General features: G+C 34.1%; 1 protein-coding gene across 3 annotated transcripts; it reads left to right on the plus strand.

Annotated features, from left to right (window-relative positions):
• Window positions 1-315: 315 nt before the first annotated feature.
• Window positions 316-5,584, plus strand: LOC114385076 (autophagy-related protein 13a-like). Of its 3 annotated transcripts, none has more exons than XM_028345042.1 (4): window positions 316-665; window positions 971-2,504; window positions 2,589-2,770; window positions 4,609-4,825. In XM_028345042.1, the coding sequence occupies exons 2-4, from the start codon at window positions 1,218-1,220 to the stop codon at window positions 4,643-4,645; spliced, it is 1,506 nt and encodes a 501-aa protein (XP_028200843.1). In that variant the 5' UTR covers window positions 316-665; window positions 971-1,217; the 3' UTR covers window positions 4,646-4,825. The 3 variants fall into 3 exon arrangements, with proteins under 3 accessions (XP_028200843.1, XP_028200841.1, XP_028200842.1); XM_028345040.1 differs by lacking the exon at window positions 4,609-4,825 and adding an exon at window positions 4,857-5,584 and having other exon boundaries at window positions 319-665; XM_028345041.1 differs by lacking the exon at window positions 4,609-4,825 and adding an exon at window positions 4,857-5,584 and having other exon boundaries at window positions 319-665; window positions 988-2,504.
• The last annotated feature ends 12,031 nt before the right edge of the window (window positions 5,585-17,615 follow it).

Raw genomic sequence — 17,615 nt, forward strand, 5'->3', positions numbered from 1 at the left:
CTATTAATTCTATAACACTCTACTTAATATTATTAACTTTTTACATCAATCGTTTTATTTGACACGCTCTTCCTTTCCTACTTTTTCCTGTACATTTATATAAAAACCATGCAAATACAATATTTCAACCTTAGTTTTACGCAAAATAATCTAAAAAAAGAAAACAATTTTTTTGTTGTTATATGCCACTGCAAGGTGGGATCTGTACCATCACCCCACCAACCAGAATCAATCCTATTTTTTCGCAAATGAAAACAGAGAAATAAAAATGAATGAAAAGCACCAATCAATCATAGAGTTTGGAATTTGGATAATAAGTTTGGCCGAGTGAGAGAACAGAGAGAACCTGAGGTTAAGAAAGACACCACTTTCTTATCTTCGTGCCTGCAACTTTCAACATTTATCTAATTCATATCATAACACCTTTAACTAATACTACTAGCATTAAACATGATCAATTAAACTATACACTATATTATTATTAATACAATTTTCATTAATTTTATTAATTTATTAGATAATTAGATAACAATAATAATAATTAGGAGTTGAATAGAGAACGCTACGGCACTGTGTTTCTACGCAACGTTTTTTCTCCAATGGCGTCTCTCTTCCAATGCTACCATACCCATCTCCCCCTTTTTCGTCTCCGCTTCTCCTTACATGTGAGTGCTTCCATTTTCCTCTTTCTAGAGATTCTCTGGTGCCACCCACATGATAAAAATTCGTTCTATACTTTTTCTTAGGTCCCCATGTTGTTTTCGACGATGATGATGGTGTTTTGTTTTTTTGGAAAATTATTAAGTTGTGTTAGTTTGTTACTGATTACTTGAAAATCCCATGTGATCTGTGTGTCCAATTGATTTTTCTTTCATGGGGTTGTGTATATCTGCATTGTAGTTGGAATTTGAATTTACTTGTTGGTGATGAGTGTGGACATGCTTGCTGATTGTTGTTTTTGCATTAACAGAGTGATCCATAATTCAGGTTTTGCTTGGTGCCGATGGGATTCTTTTTCACTGGTGGTGATCACTAAGGTGATGCTGTGAGAAGTATATGATTTGGTCTTTACCTCGTGTGTTAGTGGAGTTTGCTATTTGAAGAGAGAGGTTTATGAGTTTGACAAGTGTTGGATTTGTTTCGTTTGTGGTAAAGATATGTTCTTGGGTGGAGGGGGAATTTAATTAGGAATTGAATCTTTTTCCCCTCTGGGTAGGATGGATTTGCATAATAATGTGCAGCCTGAATTGGGCAAATTGGAGCAAATTGTTTATCAATTTCTTTTGAAGTGCTTGCACATCATTTTGGACTCAAGGGTACCTTTGTTACGCCCGCATGATAGAAGTGGTGACTTGTCGATGGGTTCTCGCGTGAAGAGGAGTGACAAGTGGTTTAACTTGGCATTAGGTGATAGGCCTTCTGCTCTGGATAACTTGCACTTCTGGCACAGGAATTTGATGGATCCAATGATAATTGACATTATACTTGTTCATGAAGAGGCTGGTTCTTCTGTTGAGACGGTTATAGAGAGGTGGGTTGTTCAGTATGATTGTCCCCGTGTAGTGGCTCCTCAAACTGGTGACATTACTAGCTCTTACAAGAAGACATACCAGAAGTCAATAGTGCTTTTCCGTGCTCTTTATTCTCAAATGAGGCTTCTCCCGGCTTATAAGATATTTAAGCAGTTAAGCACATCTAGTCATAATTGTAATTTTGATATTATTTACAAGGTCTCTTCCTTTAGTGATCCATTCTCTCGAGCAGAAGGGGGAATGATGGAAGAATATAATTTCATTCCTGTTGAGGCCCTACCGGGCCGCCTTTGTATATCTGTGACCTACCGTACTGCACTATCTGATTTCAACCTAGAGTGTTCAGCTTCATTGCCAACAAAAATAATTACTGATTATGTTGGAAGCCCCAATACTGACCCTTTGAGGTCTTTCCCTGTCTTGGATAAGGGTGTTAGTGCTACCTCCTTTCCACTGAGAAGGAAAGAACCTCCATCTTCTGTGCCACTTGATCGTCCTCATAGCTGGACATCTGGCTTCCATAAAGCAGCACCTTTTGTACAGAATCATCCTTATGTTGGCTCCCCGCCAGTGTATCGAGGTTCTCCCAGGCCATATGATTATCCATCCCCACCTACTGATAGTTACGGCGTCAGATTGCACAACTATCGAATGCAGAATCGGCAAGGATCTCCAAGTTACGATGAGTATCAACTTTCTCCTCCATTTTCACCCTCACCATCTCCATCGCCTCCTACATACTTCTGTGGTGGCAATCCAATGCAAACTCGCATACGTTCTGAGACAGCCCCTGTAACTATACCTCATTCAGTAATGGGCAAAAGCTCTAGAAATCTTTCTCCTAATTTTTCAGATCCTAGTCGAAATTCTCTGCCCCCTTTATCCCCCAGAAGGACTGATGGTTCATCACAAGAGTCTCCATCTGGAATCAGGTCATTCAAGAAATTAGAAGCTTCAAGGACTGGTCAAAAGGTAACCCTGTTCCTTCATTTCTACTCTACATTTAAAATCAAATGTGTTTTTATCTGTTTGATAACCCTTGTATTTGCTTCATAGTTTGTCAGAGATAGCAAGGAAGATTCAGGGAGGTTCTCAGGATTGTTATCCTCAAGTGGCTCACCTCACATTGGATTTTCTAGAACCTCAAGTAGATTATCATTTCAGGATGAGTTGGATGATGGCGACTTTTCATGTCCTTTTGATGTTGATGATGTTGATCCATCAGATGCTCAATCCAGGTACTTTGACAGACTTCATCATTCACAACTAAAGTCCTAGGCATCTTTAAGCACACCGTGAATTTGTGATTACCTTGATATGATGATTTAGCAAAGCTCCTTCCTCAATGATAATTTCAGCAAGGCCTCCTATAACGAATTTATAATTTTTAAAACCATTCCTGGTTGTTAAAGATTATAATGGATGTGTAACTTGTGCCACATTAGAAGTTAGTGTAATCTGCTTCCATGTTCAAAATGCTAAAGAAAATCTGCATTTTCAGGATATATTTTTGAATGCTGACAAGGTTCTAGACATATGTATTCGACGGACAAAAACCCTATTGATATTCCATGGAATGCTAATGAATAAGAAAAATACCAAAATATTATTATGGATTTGCTTTGTGGAACTTTCTAGATATGTTTCCTAGTCATTATTTCTGAGATTCTGATAGGTTTTAATATTAAGATTTAATTAATTAATAGAAAAATTCATACGTGGAGGTTTTTTAATCATCATAGATTTATTTTATATCTCTACAATCCTTTTCCGGTTAAAGTAATTGGGCATAAAGGTAATTAAAATTTTCTAGGAATACTTCCTAATGTTCTTTAATTTGAACAAGTGATCTATGTTAGCCCTGTAAACTTAAGAGTCCAAAAAGACTTCATGATTATAAAGATCTTAGTTCCTATAGTGGAATTCAGAAGAATAAATAACTGAAGTTTCTGATTGCTGATCCAATAGATTCCTCTGTTTTATGTAATCTGATATCTGGCAAAGTTCAGTCAGAGTCAGAATCATATATAAAAAAAACTTCGTACCCCATTGCCCGGAGGCTCTTCGCTATGCGAAGGTATGGGGGAGAGATATTGTACGCAGCCTTACCCTTGCATATGCAAAGAGGCTGTTTCCGGATTCGAACCCATGACCAACAAGTCACCAAGGCACAACTTTACCGCTGCACCAGGGCTCGCCCTCATATATAATTAGAATAAAACTTTCGTATATTAACTCTTTGCTTTACATACAGAGTTGTTTTTCAGAGTTAAAATCTCAGGAAAATTATTTTTATGGCCAAGTAGTTCATCCCCAAAAGCCAAGTTTGTCATAGTCTCTTACTAAGTCTCTAATTTATCCTTTGACAAGTTTGGTTGTAGATAAAAAGTTTAACAGTCGTAGTTAGTGATATTCATATCCCTAGATGGATATACCTTTTCCCCCTGTTTGTCCATCCACTTTAAAAAAAACACTATTGTTTGCACTTCTGTGGATAAAATTGGGATCTCCTGGTATATTTTGAGAACAGGATGGTTGTCCTCTTTATTTCTCTAAATATAGGGGAGCCCTACTTATTGTTAAATACGAGACCATCTGATTTTAGAGATCAACTCCATCTTTTATTTGATAGTCATTTCTTGACTTGCATGTGGCTGCCAGAACATGGCTTTTAATGGTCATCCTTTTTGATCCAATAGCTTGCAAAAAAAAAAAAAACTAGGCAGTTTTGACATGGTTCTGTTAACATATGATTGCCTATGCACCAATAAGTATTGGTATCTCTTGGTTGCCTTACCTTTTTAATATATTAGTACCGGTGAGGAGGTGAGTCTCCAGCTACATCTGCCTGTGCTTGGTATCCAGTACTACACCTGGAATTTACCATGATGGATTCTACTTTAGCATCTTGTAGAGTGCTGGCCTGTTATAGGATTTTAGGAACATGTGGTTGCATGTCATTTATCTGCTAGTAACATGATCCCAGAGTTCCTTTTTTTATAAGCCTTTGGCTATTGTTGACCAATCCTTTTGACTTTAGGGAACTGATGATAACTTGTTGGATTATGTTTTGCAGTGCCATGGCCTATGGCCATTTGTATATTCTCTGTTAGTATGTTTAATTGGAAGAAGGAATTATACAGAACGAGCAAATTGCTAGATGTTTGGGAATTCTGTGTCATCACAATCACATTACTCTTATTTAATCATATGCTTTGATTTTGACCAACTTTTGTTAAATCTTCTCTAATATTTATGATTTGTACTTTAGTATCTAATCATGTTATTTTTTCCCCTTTTTGTGCTTATTTTATGCATAAACAGTCAGAATGCGGATCGGAAGAGTGCTGCAGAGATCACTTCAACATCACTGCCAATGGGGAAAAAATCACAAGATGCTGAAGTTGGTGTTCTTGTGCACATGCTCAGGACAGCGCCTCCATTGCGCCAAGATCCAAGTTGTTATTCATCCCATTCACCAAAGGCTGAACTTGAGGGAGGAGTTGCCACTGCTTCTGGATTCTTCATGCCTCGAAAGACAGCGGATGCACTTGAAGAACTCAGGGGTTACAAAGAGATGAGAGACCTTCTTCTTTCCAAGAGTGGCACTAGGATCCTGAACAAACATAAAGCTTAAGCATTCTAAAATAGTTGAGGGAGGTGATGCTGACTAAAGAGTGTTACTAATTAATTACAGTTATACACAACAAGCACTTCTTTTGGGAAGAAGAAAGATCCAATGGATTTGTGTACATATCCTGACTGAATGTTGGTTGGCTAGAAACACCATTTTTATAATGACCAAAATTATGCTAATTTGCTCTCAATCTTTATAGACATTGTAGTTATGAAATGAGGAACTTGCATGCCTAGTTGTTATTTGGCAATGACAAAGGTGGGAAAAAAGAATGTTGCTGGTGTTTTGAAAGAAAGGTTGTTGAATTTCTTTGTAAAGATGCATGCAGGCAAATACTGCTTGAAATGTATATTGGCTTCTTTAAGATAATCAGTCACTGATTATTTGTTTATATTGGCTGATTAGTATCTTGAAATTATTGCATATTAATTATAAAAGTTTAATTTCTATGCACTGCATTGTCAATTAAGAATACATTGACAGATACGAAATTTAAGAAATTATTATAAATTTTAAAAAAAAAACTACTATTCATGATAATTTGTAATGGGATGAAAGCGTAAAATGTATATATTTTGAATAATTATGTTATTAATTATAAAAGTTTAATTTCTATGCACTAGATTGTCAATTAAAAATACATTGACAAGTACAAAATTTAAGAATTATTATTAAAATTTAAAAAATTATTATAGGGTACAATTTGTAATTAGATAAAAATGCAAAATGTGTTTATTTTGAATAATTATATTATTAATATAAAATATTTATCAATTTTACGGATGCTTCTACCAATTCTAACTTGAAATTATTCTTGAGGAATTTAAGTCTACTTTACTTAATCAACATCATTTTGTTATATTATATATATATATATTATAATCATTAATCATGGTTTATGCCACGAGTTCCTTAATTCATATTTTTCCAAACTTGACGCACAAGATGTTTTGGAACAATAAAAGGATTTGCTTGGACAATGTCCACACCACACGTCGCCTTTGTGGCATCAAATCAATTAATTCTTTTCATACGGATTTAACAAAATTGTCTTAACACCGTAGGTTACTCCGTGGCATCAATTCTATTCTTTTCCTAAGGAATTATTGTAACAAAATTGTCTTTTAGTAGACGTTGTTGGACGTGGATGGTAGGTAGATCATTGTTAAGTAAAGACTTTTAACGCATAGTGGACGTTGCTTATGGGACTTTAAGAAGAGAAAAGTGTACAAGTAATTGATTTTATTTTATTTTTTAAAAAAAGTAGTACGTTTTAGGGATTAAACCATATATATTACAAAAAAAATAGAAATTTTCTTGTACTCTCAAAATTAAAGAACTCTATTTTGTTTCTTAGGGATTAACTTGTTTGAATTAAATTCTTTGAAGGGACTCGTGTTTGAATTTACGGTTAACTAGTTTTTTTATTCTCAATATTTTGATAAATCTTCTCGTTTATATCCATTTAGTATTACACTATTTCTTTTAATTTACACATTATTAATTTTATTAAAAATATTTTATCTTTAAATATAAAAATTATAAAGATATATAGAGAAGAAGTAAATCTTGGCCTAAAGCAACGCTACTTCATCATTATATTAGAATGAAAATACTAGTGACATTCTCTTTGGCACTTCTTTTGGTTATCTTGCCTAGTCCTCATTTGGCTTGAGATCATGGTGTTTGCCATATATGTTGTGAATTGAATAATGGTACTATACATATATAAAATCTTAGAGTTTATGGTTTGTCCTCCTTTCTATAAATATGCATATCTTATATGCATAATTTTGAAGCTCATAAATCAGGGTTGAATCATGTCTTTGTTGTGTATTAATGGGAAAGTTAATAAGGTAGTTTACTACCTAAATAATTTAAAAGATCAGTTATATGCTCAACTAGTTAAAATCATCAAACTAAACAGTTAAAATAATTTAAAAGAAAATTAAAGTATTTTTATGATTTTTGGTTTTTAAAAGAAAAATAATAAAACTATTACAAACAAGAGATTTAAGTGATATTAAAGGCGACTAGGGATTATGATTCACTAGTTCCAATTTTCTCTCAATCCCAATTCTAATGAAGTTCCTTCCACAATTAATTATTGATTCTCAAAATCAATCAAAGCATGTGATCAAGGTCGAAGAATACTCTTTGCCTTAAGTCAATACTCCAATAATCATAGATATATTAATTTAACTCAAAAGATATAATCAATTACATGGATGATTAATTAAGGATTAACTAATCTATCGAAGATTATCCAAATAGTTTGATTATGTAATTTGATGTCAAACATTTTCTACCTAGGTCTATCAAATATACGTAGATGATCACCACAATACATTCGATTAAATATAGGATTGATCAGTTCCCAAATAAAAATAAAAATAAGGAAGAGGGCTAATTAACATAAAACACCGAGGAATTCCATTAAGAACAAATAAAAAGATACAATTGGACAATTACATCATAACCCCCGACCTAGGGTGACTAGCTACTCATGATCAAAGCAAAACTAGAAAGCCTATAAGAAATTAGCATAAACATACCACAAGGGAAGAACAATGATCATGATCTGTCCTCACGCTGTTTCCTCCACCTTACACCCCTAAAAAATGCTTTCTAATTCAAAAATATGATAAAAGGTTCTTTTACAGATTTTAAATCCCCTATTTATGGTGTCCTAAGATCACAAACTCGTCTGAGGTGCACCACGGGCGTGCTGAAATACACCACGATTGTAGTTGAAAACTATTGACACCATGATTGTCAAACTCTAGAGTGAACTCGTAAACTCTTATGAGTTTAAGAGTCTACTTGGTTCATGCGAGTTAAAATGAAAGCAAACCTGTTTTTTAGAAAACTCGAAGTAGACTTGGTGGACTCGTAGCAAACTCATGTAAACTAGTAAGAGCCTATGAGTTCACTTTAGAGTTTGAAAATCATGTTTGAGGGAAAAAATCACTACAAAGATTGATTTATTTAAAATAAAAGGCAATGTCAAAAGGGCATAAATTACTCAATTTAGAGCTCAGAACTCAAATGACTTGGTTTATGTGATATATAACTTGAAGTTGAAAAGTAAACAAAATAGGAAAAAATTTGTTCTTCCATTTGATGAGATTGAGTCTGACGATGAATGGATAACTGAAGAGGGATATAATGATGAGGATGAGCAACCTCAGGGTGAAGGTGATGGTGACAATGTTGAATTAGTGGGAGATGTTGGAGGAAGTTCAAATGATCCAGTTGTAGACGTTTTTGATCTAGATAATTTAATTTTAGTGGAATCTAATGATGATGCATAATCTGAGGAAGACCTCGATGATGATGGAGATGATAATGAAAGTGATGATATTCATGGAGATGATCCTATTAGAGAATTGGACGTGATTCTTTGAAGACATTTGTGATTTTTTTAGATAAAAGTGTAAATTTTCATTCTTTTCACTTAATTGAGCAGATATGTTTTTACAAAACAAAAATTAGTGCTCAAACATGAGTTCTGCAAAAAAAATACATGCAAATGACACAAAAACTCATAAAATATCACTGCAAAAGTGATTTATCACGAAAGCAACTAAAGTTCAAGCTTTAGGCTCACTAACAAAAAAATTTATTTAATTTTTATAAAATAAAAAAAGCCTCATATTTTGACAAAAATACCACATATGTTGACAAAAGGGTCTAATACATAACTCTTTTTTTACAACAGATAATCAATGTTTTCCATTTTAACAATAGAGTTTACGAACATTGGAGTACAATGGAAAATTGTACATCCAGGATTCTCTATAGACGATCTTGTTAACTCATGAGCTAACATGTTAGCCTTCCTACTCGCAAAAGAGACTTTAAACTCTACATTTGCTTTTAGGAAGCTTCTTATTTGCTGAATAATAAAACCACATTCAATAATTGACAGCTAATGGCTTTGAATCTGATATATTACTGATTTGTAATTAGTTTCAAAGATTATCCTCTGAAAGGGTAATTGTTTCACCCATTTCACGACATAGAGTAATGACAAAGCTTTGCCCTCCTGCGGAAGCAACTTCGTTTCTGCCCAACTTGTTCTAGCTAACACAAAATTGCCTGTTTCATCACGAAGACAACATGTGAAACCAGAAGAGTTGGCAACATCATAGTTACATTTGACAAATCCTATAGGAGGATTTTCCCAACTAACCTCATTCCTTAGAGCTGCTATGGATATATCTTGAAGATTCAATCTGGTTTGGTGCGCTAATCTCCAAACATAAAGCATTGATTGGGCTCTAAAACATGTGAATTGAATTGATTCCTCTATCGAGTTCCACAACACTTCTTTTTTTTCCCATAAACTCCATAACAACATGGCCAAATTGCAGAATTTGTCTTCATCCATTGTGGAGCTCAGCTTGAAAATCATTTCTTGAAAAGATTCAACCAATGTTAGATATGGTTCTATACAGTGACAAAGACCAGCTATCCCACACTGATATACTTGTTGGACAGGTAAAAAATAGTGGAAAGAATTTTTCATTGCCTATTGACAAAAAAAGCATATAGAGGGGCATGCTCTTCACAAAAAATACCTTTATTTTCTTAGGGGCGTTCATCCTCCAAATTACCATCCAGTTCCTTTCCACATGATATTGTTTTTGATTGCCAAAACAATCCATAGCTAGTGTGTAAGCAGACTTAACTGAGTAGAAACCATCCTTCGATAAACTCCAAATTCTGACATCTTTATTGGTATCCTCTAGAATCAGGATTTGCATAATTTTGACAGCCATTTGGTTAGAGAAGACAGTTGATACAAAGATATGATACCACCTGTGAGCATTTGGAATCATAAGATCCTTAATCGTCAACCTCACCCACTATGCTTTGATCAGTATCCCTCATCCATGGTTGTGACCAAATATATTAATCTTATTACCATCACATATCCTCCAACAAATTCCTTCCTTAGCAATTCACAAGAAACCAAATGCTACGCCATGAGTAACTTGGATTATGCCCAAGAGAGGAATCCAAGAAATCTCCAGAAGAGAAATATTTGGCTTTGAAGAGCTTTGAAACCATAGCATCGGGGTTGGATAAAAATCCACACCCTTGTTTCCCAAGCATCACAAGGTTCAATCCTTGAAGATCTCTAAAGTTCATGCCTCCTAACTCCTTACGAACAATCAACTTTTCCCATTTCATTCACTTCGCTTCTTTCCCATTTGTTCCCCCACCAATATGAGTTCATCATGCGCTGTAACTCCTCCGTAGTTGACTTTGGAAGGAGATAAGCACTTATAATATAAGTCAGAATAGCTTGCAAAACAACTTTTTATCATAACTTAACACCCTACTTTGGATAAAAACTTACCTAACAGAGTGGATTTTCTTCCATAACTTGCTTTTGACAAAGCTGAAGGTTGTTCTCCTATTCCTGTCAATAATGGAGGACATTGCAAGGTATTTTCCCGCACCAGTTCTTGTATGCACCCCTAGGATATTTGATATCATTGCACATCTAGCTTCATCAAAATTTCTACTAAAGAAAACCTCTGATTTACTTAAATTTATTGCTTGTCCCGAGGCCAACTCACCAACATTTTCTTGAGCTCCATTGCCTCATTCGAAGTAGCCCTACAAAAGAGATAACAGTCATCGAAAAATAATGAATGTGCGATGTTTAGGGCACCCTTCAACACAAATGAGGAATAGGTAAGGAGACAAAGGGTCTCCTTGCTTCAACCCTCTCCCAAGAATAATAGGCTCAATCAGTTTATGGTTTAACTTGACTGTGTACTGCACATTCTCCACACATAACATTATCTAGCTCACCGAATCATGATTGAATCCCATTTTTATCATCACTGCTCTTAGATAGCCTCAATCAACTCTGTCATATGCTTTGCTAATGTCCACCTTTAAAGCCAATTCCCCTCGATTACCACTTCTCTTGCATCTCAGGTAATGGATGATCTCGAAAGCCATTAAAACGTTATCCATAATAGACCTATACCAACAACAAAAGCTTATTACTCCTCATTAATAATTCCTGGGAGAACTTTTTTCCTTCCATTGGCAAGAGCCTTAGACAATATTTTATAAATCACATCACATAATGAGATCGGCTTGAATTTCTTTACAAATATTGAATTATCACACTTGGGAATTAAGACAATGACTGTAGCATTAATTCCACAAGGTAACTCCCAGCGGTTCAGCTAGGTACAACAAGCTTCAAAGATATCATCTCCACAAATGTTCCAAAACCTTTTATAAAAGACAACATTGTGTTCATCCGGGCTTAGAGACATAACTCTTTTACTTTAAGTAATGAATTTTCTTTTAAAATTTGCTTTAGCCTCATTTACCTTTGGATCGATCTTGGGTTTAATAAACTAGCTTAAAAACGATCCATTATTAGTTAGTTTTTCAACTTTCAATTAATTTTATCAAACATAATATATTTCTTTTCTATTTTTATCTACTCTATTTCTCTCTTTTAAACCAAGCACAATCTAAGAAACATATCCCAGAAATATTACAAAATTTAGTACAAATTAACCATCCTGACATAACACAAATTGTTCGAATTAATTATCAAACATCAATTATCACTTTAACACTGTCATTCCACTTGAAGTTTTTCTTTTTTGAATCCTTCATCTTTGTGTAATTTGAATTTTTCATTATTTTATAGTTACATTTAATTTTAAATCTTATCTAATTTTACAAATTCTAAAATTTGAAAATACAAATAAAAAGTATATAGTTAGAAAAGGTGTGTTTGAAATTGTATTGCCTAGCCTTCTTCTATATGGAAATTTCCTCAAATCAAATTGTTTGGAAATAGTATTAATTGTGTTGTTAATATTTGAAAATACTAGATGACAAGTGCTTTCTAATTAAATCATAAGAAAATATTTGAAAATAATAAATAAAATTTAGAAATCAGATACAAAAACAAAAACATATTAATATTTGAGAATATTTGATGACAAGTGCATTCTAATTAAATCATAACAAAATATTTGAAAATAAAAAATAAATTTAGAAATTAGATACAAAAGCTAGCAAATATAGTTGTCGCCGTTAACATTTGAAAGGAAGAGGCTTTCGAGTTTTGATGTCGTTGTTGCTTCTTCAATTTTTCATGTCATGAACATGGATTCATCATCCACTTGTCCTTTTTGTCATCAATCGTTTCCTTCTTCCAAAATCCAATGGTCTCTCTCTCTTATCTTTCTTCTTCTTTTCTTCTCCCTTTGATACAACACCCACTTCGACGATGACGATGACAATTATCGTTCTCCTTTGGTACCCTCTTTTCCTTCTCATTCTCACTCTTCATCCGTCCATCATTTTTGGTTTATTTGAGAAACTGAAAAAATGAATTTTTTAACCCTTTTCGAAAGTGGTTAACTTATTGTTTTCTTTTTATATGAGAAACCCAAAAAATTAATAAAAATTGAATTTTTCTTAAACCCCTTTTGAAAGTGGTTCACTTTGTGGATGGCGATGAAAGTAAATTTTGCCCACATAAGCTTACAATGTGATTTTGTGTGCATTTTCTGCCCAATAGTGTTCAATGATTTATTATCTTTTATTTACCTTTTTTTTGTTGAAATGAAAGCTTTTGTTATCAATGAAAGTTATTTTTTTATGAAGTTTTTATTATCTTACATTTAGAGGAGCCAAGCCTTTTACATTTATGGTCAAAAGTGGACCACTTTTTCATATGTTTATTAAGAGAAGAATGACACATAAGTATTTGTGTTTTGTTGTTGATAGAGGACTATCCAAGGAGGAAGAGTTTGACTTAGGTGGGCTCAATATGCATAGATCAATCACTTGAGCAAGGAGTAAGAGATTTCAAGAAGAGTTTGGAAAAAGACTAAATTCTCTCATGAAGGAAAAAGAAGAAGTGAAGTTCATTTATTTTAGCAACTTTTAGGATAAGATTTATTTTCATTTTTAATTATATTTTTGGGCCTATTTTTGGATTTGTGATGGGCTGTTACTTTTTATTGTTATTTTTAAGTCTTTTAATTATTAGATTAGTTATTGGGTCTTGGGCCTAATTTATGATTATTAGGAGTTATAAATAGACTCCTTAAACACTTTGTTGGAAGTTTATATGAATTTTTAGATTAGACACAATTAAGAGAGTACCTCTCTTGGTTCTTATGTGAAACATTTGGTTCTTATCAAAGAATTTTATTCTTTGTGATGAATCATCCTCAACTTATCAATCTCCCAACAGATTGTGGCGTTGTTCTTTCCATTTCCTTCTCTAATTTTGCTTTTTCGTTTTTATTTTCCACACTTTCAGAGAGTCTCCAATAGGTTCTCCAATTTTTGGTTGATGCTAAAAATTGGATCCACAAATCAAGGTTCCATCAATTGGGACCAGAGCTTTGGTTCTTGAAATCAGGTTTTACCTATCATTTGTGTTGTCTGTTTCATGTGTGTTTCCTCTTTTGTTTGTTTTGTCAATTTTTTTGTTTAACTCTATATTATTATTTTATCTTCATTTGTTTTATTTCTTTGAGTATATCTATATTTTTTGAACTATATCTAGTATCAATATCTTTTTGTATTTTTTATAAATATAGTATTAAAATTCGTGCAAAAAAAGGAAAGAAAGAAGTGAAAAAGAAAGAAATCTAGTTTTCAGATTTGGAGGCAATATTCTGTTATAGTCTAGATTTGGATTTTTCCAATCACATATTTGCATTCGAATTTGAATTATGTGCCAAAAAAAGTGCAGAGATAGAAAAATGGAAGAAGAAAAAATGAAAAAAAAAATGCAAAAACAAAATTTGCATTCAGAGTCTTTCTTGTTTTTACATACTTCTATTTAAGTATTCCTTTTCTTCATTCCGGAGTCTTTTAGTTTTTCTTCCTTGGCATTCCTTTTAAGTATTCCTTTCATTATTTTTGCTTATCTTTAAAATTCCTTAGTTTTGTCTTAGAGTATTTCTTTTCTTGGCTTCTTGAGTTGAGTTTTGATTTGTGACATATTTCACATTGAATACTTCTTGATTTTGAGCTTGAAGGTTTTGCATAAGAAATAAAAAGAAACAAGAGTGGTAAAAGGAAAGAATGCATATTATAAAAGAAAAAAGCCTTGAAAGAGTGATACACGAGTGAACTTGAGTGAAACACTAAGTTGAGTGGTGAGGTCTTATTCTATTTTTTACTTGTGCATTAACTTTTCTTATAGGTATGGCTTCTACAAGTGAATATGCTACTCCACCATCTCCAAAAACCACAAGGCTCATGGTAGAGATGATTAAACTTGGTGATCAAATGAGAAGAATGAGTTATGAAGATAAAGAAAGGATGGAGAGAATGAGAAAAAAAAATGAGGAGAGTTTAGGAAGAATACATAGGAGTAGTGAAGCTTTAAGTGTGAGGATTGAAAATATAGAGCGAAGAAGAGAGGACAGATCATCTAAGTCTTCTCATGGAGAATATGAGGGGTATGAAGAAGATGAGGGAGGATGGAGGAATGAGAGGTATAGAGAGAGAAGAAATCATATAAGATATGGAGGTAGACAAAGAGAGGAAGGGATTGAGGGAGTGAAGGTGAACATCCCTACTTTTAAATGGACTTATGATCCTGAAGTGTATCTTGAGTAAGAGATGAAGGTTGAGCATATCTTTGCTTGCTACAACTACAGTGAAGAGAAAAAGATCAAATTGGCCTCCTGGAGTTTGAGGGATATGCCTTAGTGTGGTAGAATCAAGTGAAGAGTGATGTTGAGAGGATGAGAAGGCCTTTGATTAATACTTGGCAAGTCATGAAGAGAGTTTTGAGAGATAGATTTGTGCCTTCCTATTATGGGAGAGACCTTCACAACAAGCTCCAAAGACTAATTCAAGGAAATAGGAGTGTGAATGAGTATTATAAAGAGATGGAGATTTCCTTGATCGGGGCTCAAATTGGGGAGTCTCAAGAGGCCACCATGGCAAAGTTTTTGCATGGTCTCAATAGGGAGATCCAAGACATTGTAGAGTTGCACCATTATGCCTCTTTGGAGGATCTCATTCATCAAGCTATAAAGGTGGAGCTGCAATTAAAGAGGAAGCAAACATACAAGTAGTTCCCCTATGGCTCTTCAACTTGGAAAGATAAGGAGACATTCAAGAAGAAGGGAGGATCAAATTCAAATCTCATGAAAAAGGTGTTGCCCTTGGTAAAAATAATTCTAATCCTACTCTCACTTCTTCACAGGCGAGTTCTATTAAATGTTTTAAGTGTTTGGGAAAGGGTCATATTTTCTCCCAATGTCCTAACAAAAGAACTATGGTTGTGTTGAGTAATGGGGATATCACTAGTGCATCTTCTAGCTCTTCTAGTTCTTCTAGTGATATTGAAGGTGAATGTGATGTACAACCCCTAGAAGGTGATCTTTTGATGGTTAGGAGGTTAATGAGGAGTGTGTGTAAGGATAGAGATAAAACTCAAAGGGAGAACATTTTTCATACTAGGTGCATGGTCATGGGAAAAATATGCTCTTTGATTATTGATGGGGTAGTTGCACTAATGTAGCTAGTCAAAGATTGATTGAAAAGCTTGCTTTGAAAACTTTCCCTCACCCTAGGCCTTACAAACTACAGTGATTGAGTGAGAATAGGGAGCTAGTTGTAGATAGACAAGTTTTTATATGCTTCTCTATTGAAAATGTTAATGAGATACTGTTTGATGTAGTCCTTATAGAGGCTAGCCATCTCTTACTTGGAAGGCCTTGGCAGTATGATAGGGATGTTGTCTACAATGGTGTCACAAACAAATTTTCATTTGTACATAAAGGGTAAAAGGTTACCCTTAAACCTTTCTCTCCAAGTGAGATTTGTGAGGATCAAATAAAAATGAGAGTGAAAAGAAAACAAGAGAGAAAAGAAAAGAAAAACAAAATTGATGAAAAGAGAAAGAAGCATGAAAGGAGAGAAAAGAAAGAAAAGAGTGGAGATAAAAAAAAGATGAAAATCAAGAGAGAAAAATACCGAGTTTGTTCATGAGAGAAAAAGAGGTGAAGAGAGTGATGCTAACTAGGCAACATATGTATTTACTAATGCCTTATGATTATTGTTTGTCTTCTATTGCTATAGGTGTGGAAGAATTATTGAAGGAGTTTGGGGATGTCTTTCCCAAAGACACCCCTCATGGGTTACCTCCTTTGAGAGGGATAGAACACCAAATTGATCTCATTCCAAGATCTTCCTTACCAAATAAGCCAGCATATAGAAGCAATTTGTAAGAGACAAAGGAGATCCAAAGGCAAGTAGAGAGCTTGATGGAAAAAGAACGGGTGAGAGAAATCTTGAGCCTATGTGCTATACCCGTCATCCGGGTAAATTAAACTCTATCTCAACTTCTAAGGTGCTTGGTAGGTAAGAATTTGAAAGCTTGGAAGCAATGTCTACCCCATGCTGAATTTTCTTATAATAGGGTAGTAAGTTCTACTACTTCTTATTCTCCTTTTGAGGTAGTTTACGGTTCTAGTCCATTGTCCCCTCTTAATTTGTTACTTTTGCCTAACACTTCTAATATGATGAATAGGGATGGGCTTTCTAAAGTCAATCTTGTTAAGAGTTTGCATGAAAAGAGGGAAGTACAAATTGAGAAAAAGATTGAACAATATGCTAGATACTCCGATAAGGGGAGAAAGAAAATGGTTATTAAACTGGGTGATTGAGTTTGGATTCACTTGAGAAAGAATAGGTCTACTTCCAAAAGAAAATCTAAATAGATGGTTCTTTTCAAGTTTTAGAGCGCATCAACTATAATGCATATAAAACTGTTTTTTACCAATAGACTATGGTGGGAGCAACACTTTTAATGTTACTAACTTGGATCTTTGTGATGTAGGTACCTTTGACATCAATTCGAGGGCAAATTCTTCCAAGAAGGAGATATGATAGAGGACTATCCAAGAAGGAAGAATTTGGTTTAGATGGGCTCAACATGGATGGACCAATCACTTTGAGAGATTTCAAGAAAAGCTCGACAAGAGACTATATTCTCTTGCTTGTGGAGGAAGGAGAAGAAGAAGTGGAGAAGTGAAGTTCATTTATTTTAGTCAACTTTTAGAATAAAATTTATTTTTATTTTTAATTATATTTTTGGGCCTATTATAAATAGACTCCTTAAACACCTTGTTGGGAGTTTTTATGAATTTTTGAATTAGACACAATTAAGATAGTGCCTCTCTTGCTCTTGTGTGAAACCTTAAGTTCTTTTATTCTTTGTGGTGAATCATCCTCAACTTATCAATCTCCCCCAAGAGATTGTGACATTGTTCTTTCCATCTCCTTCACTAATTTTTCTTTTTCCTTTTTATTTTCCACAATTCTAGAGAGTGTCCAGATAGGTTCCCCAGTTTGATGCTAAAAATTGGATCCACAAATCAGGGTTCCATCATCTGTGTTGTTTCATATTCTAC

The sequence above is a fragment of the Glycine soja genome, chromosome 14, assembly GCF_004193775.1.
Source record: "Glycine soja cultivar W05 chromosome 14, ASM419377v2, whole genome shotgun sequence".
Lineage (NCBI taxonomy): Eukaryota > Viridiplantae > Streptophyta > Magnoliopsida > Fabales > Fabaceae > Glycine > Glycine soja.

Coding starts and splice junctions, on each gene's coding strand:
- LOC114385076 (XM_028345040.1), top strand. CDS start 1,218: ATGGATTTGCATAATAATGTGCAGCCTGAATTGGGCAAATTGGAGCAA. Junction 2,505..2,588: donor CTTCAAGGACTGGTCAAAAG/GTAACCCTGTTC, acceptor TTTGCTTCATAG/TTTGTCAGAGATAGCAAGGA. Junction 2,771..4,856: donor CCATCAGATGCTCAATCCAG/GTACTTTGACAG, acceptor ATGCATAAACAG/TCAGAATGCGGATCGGAAGA.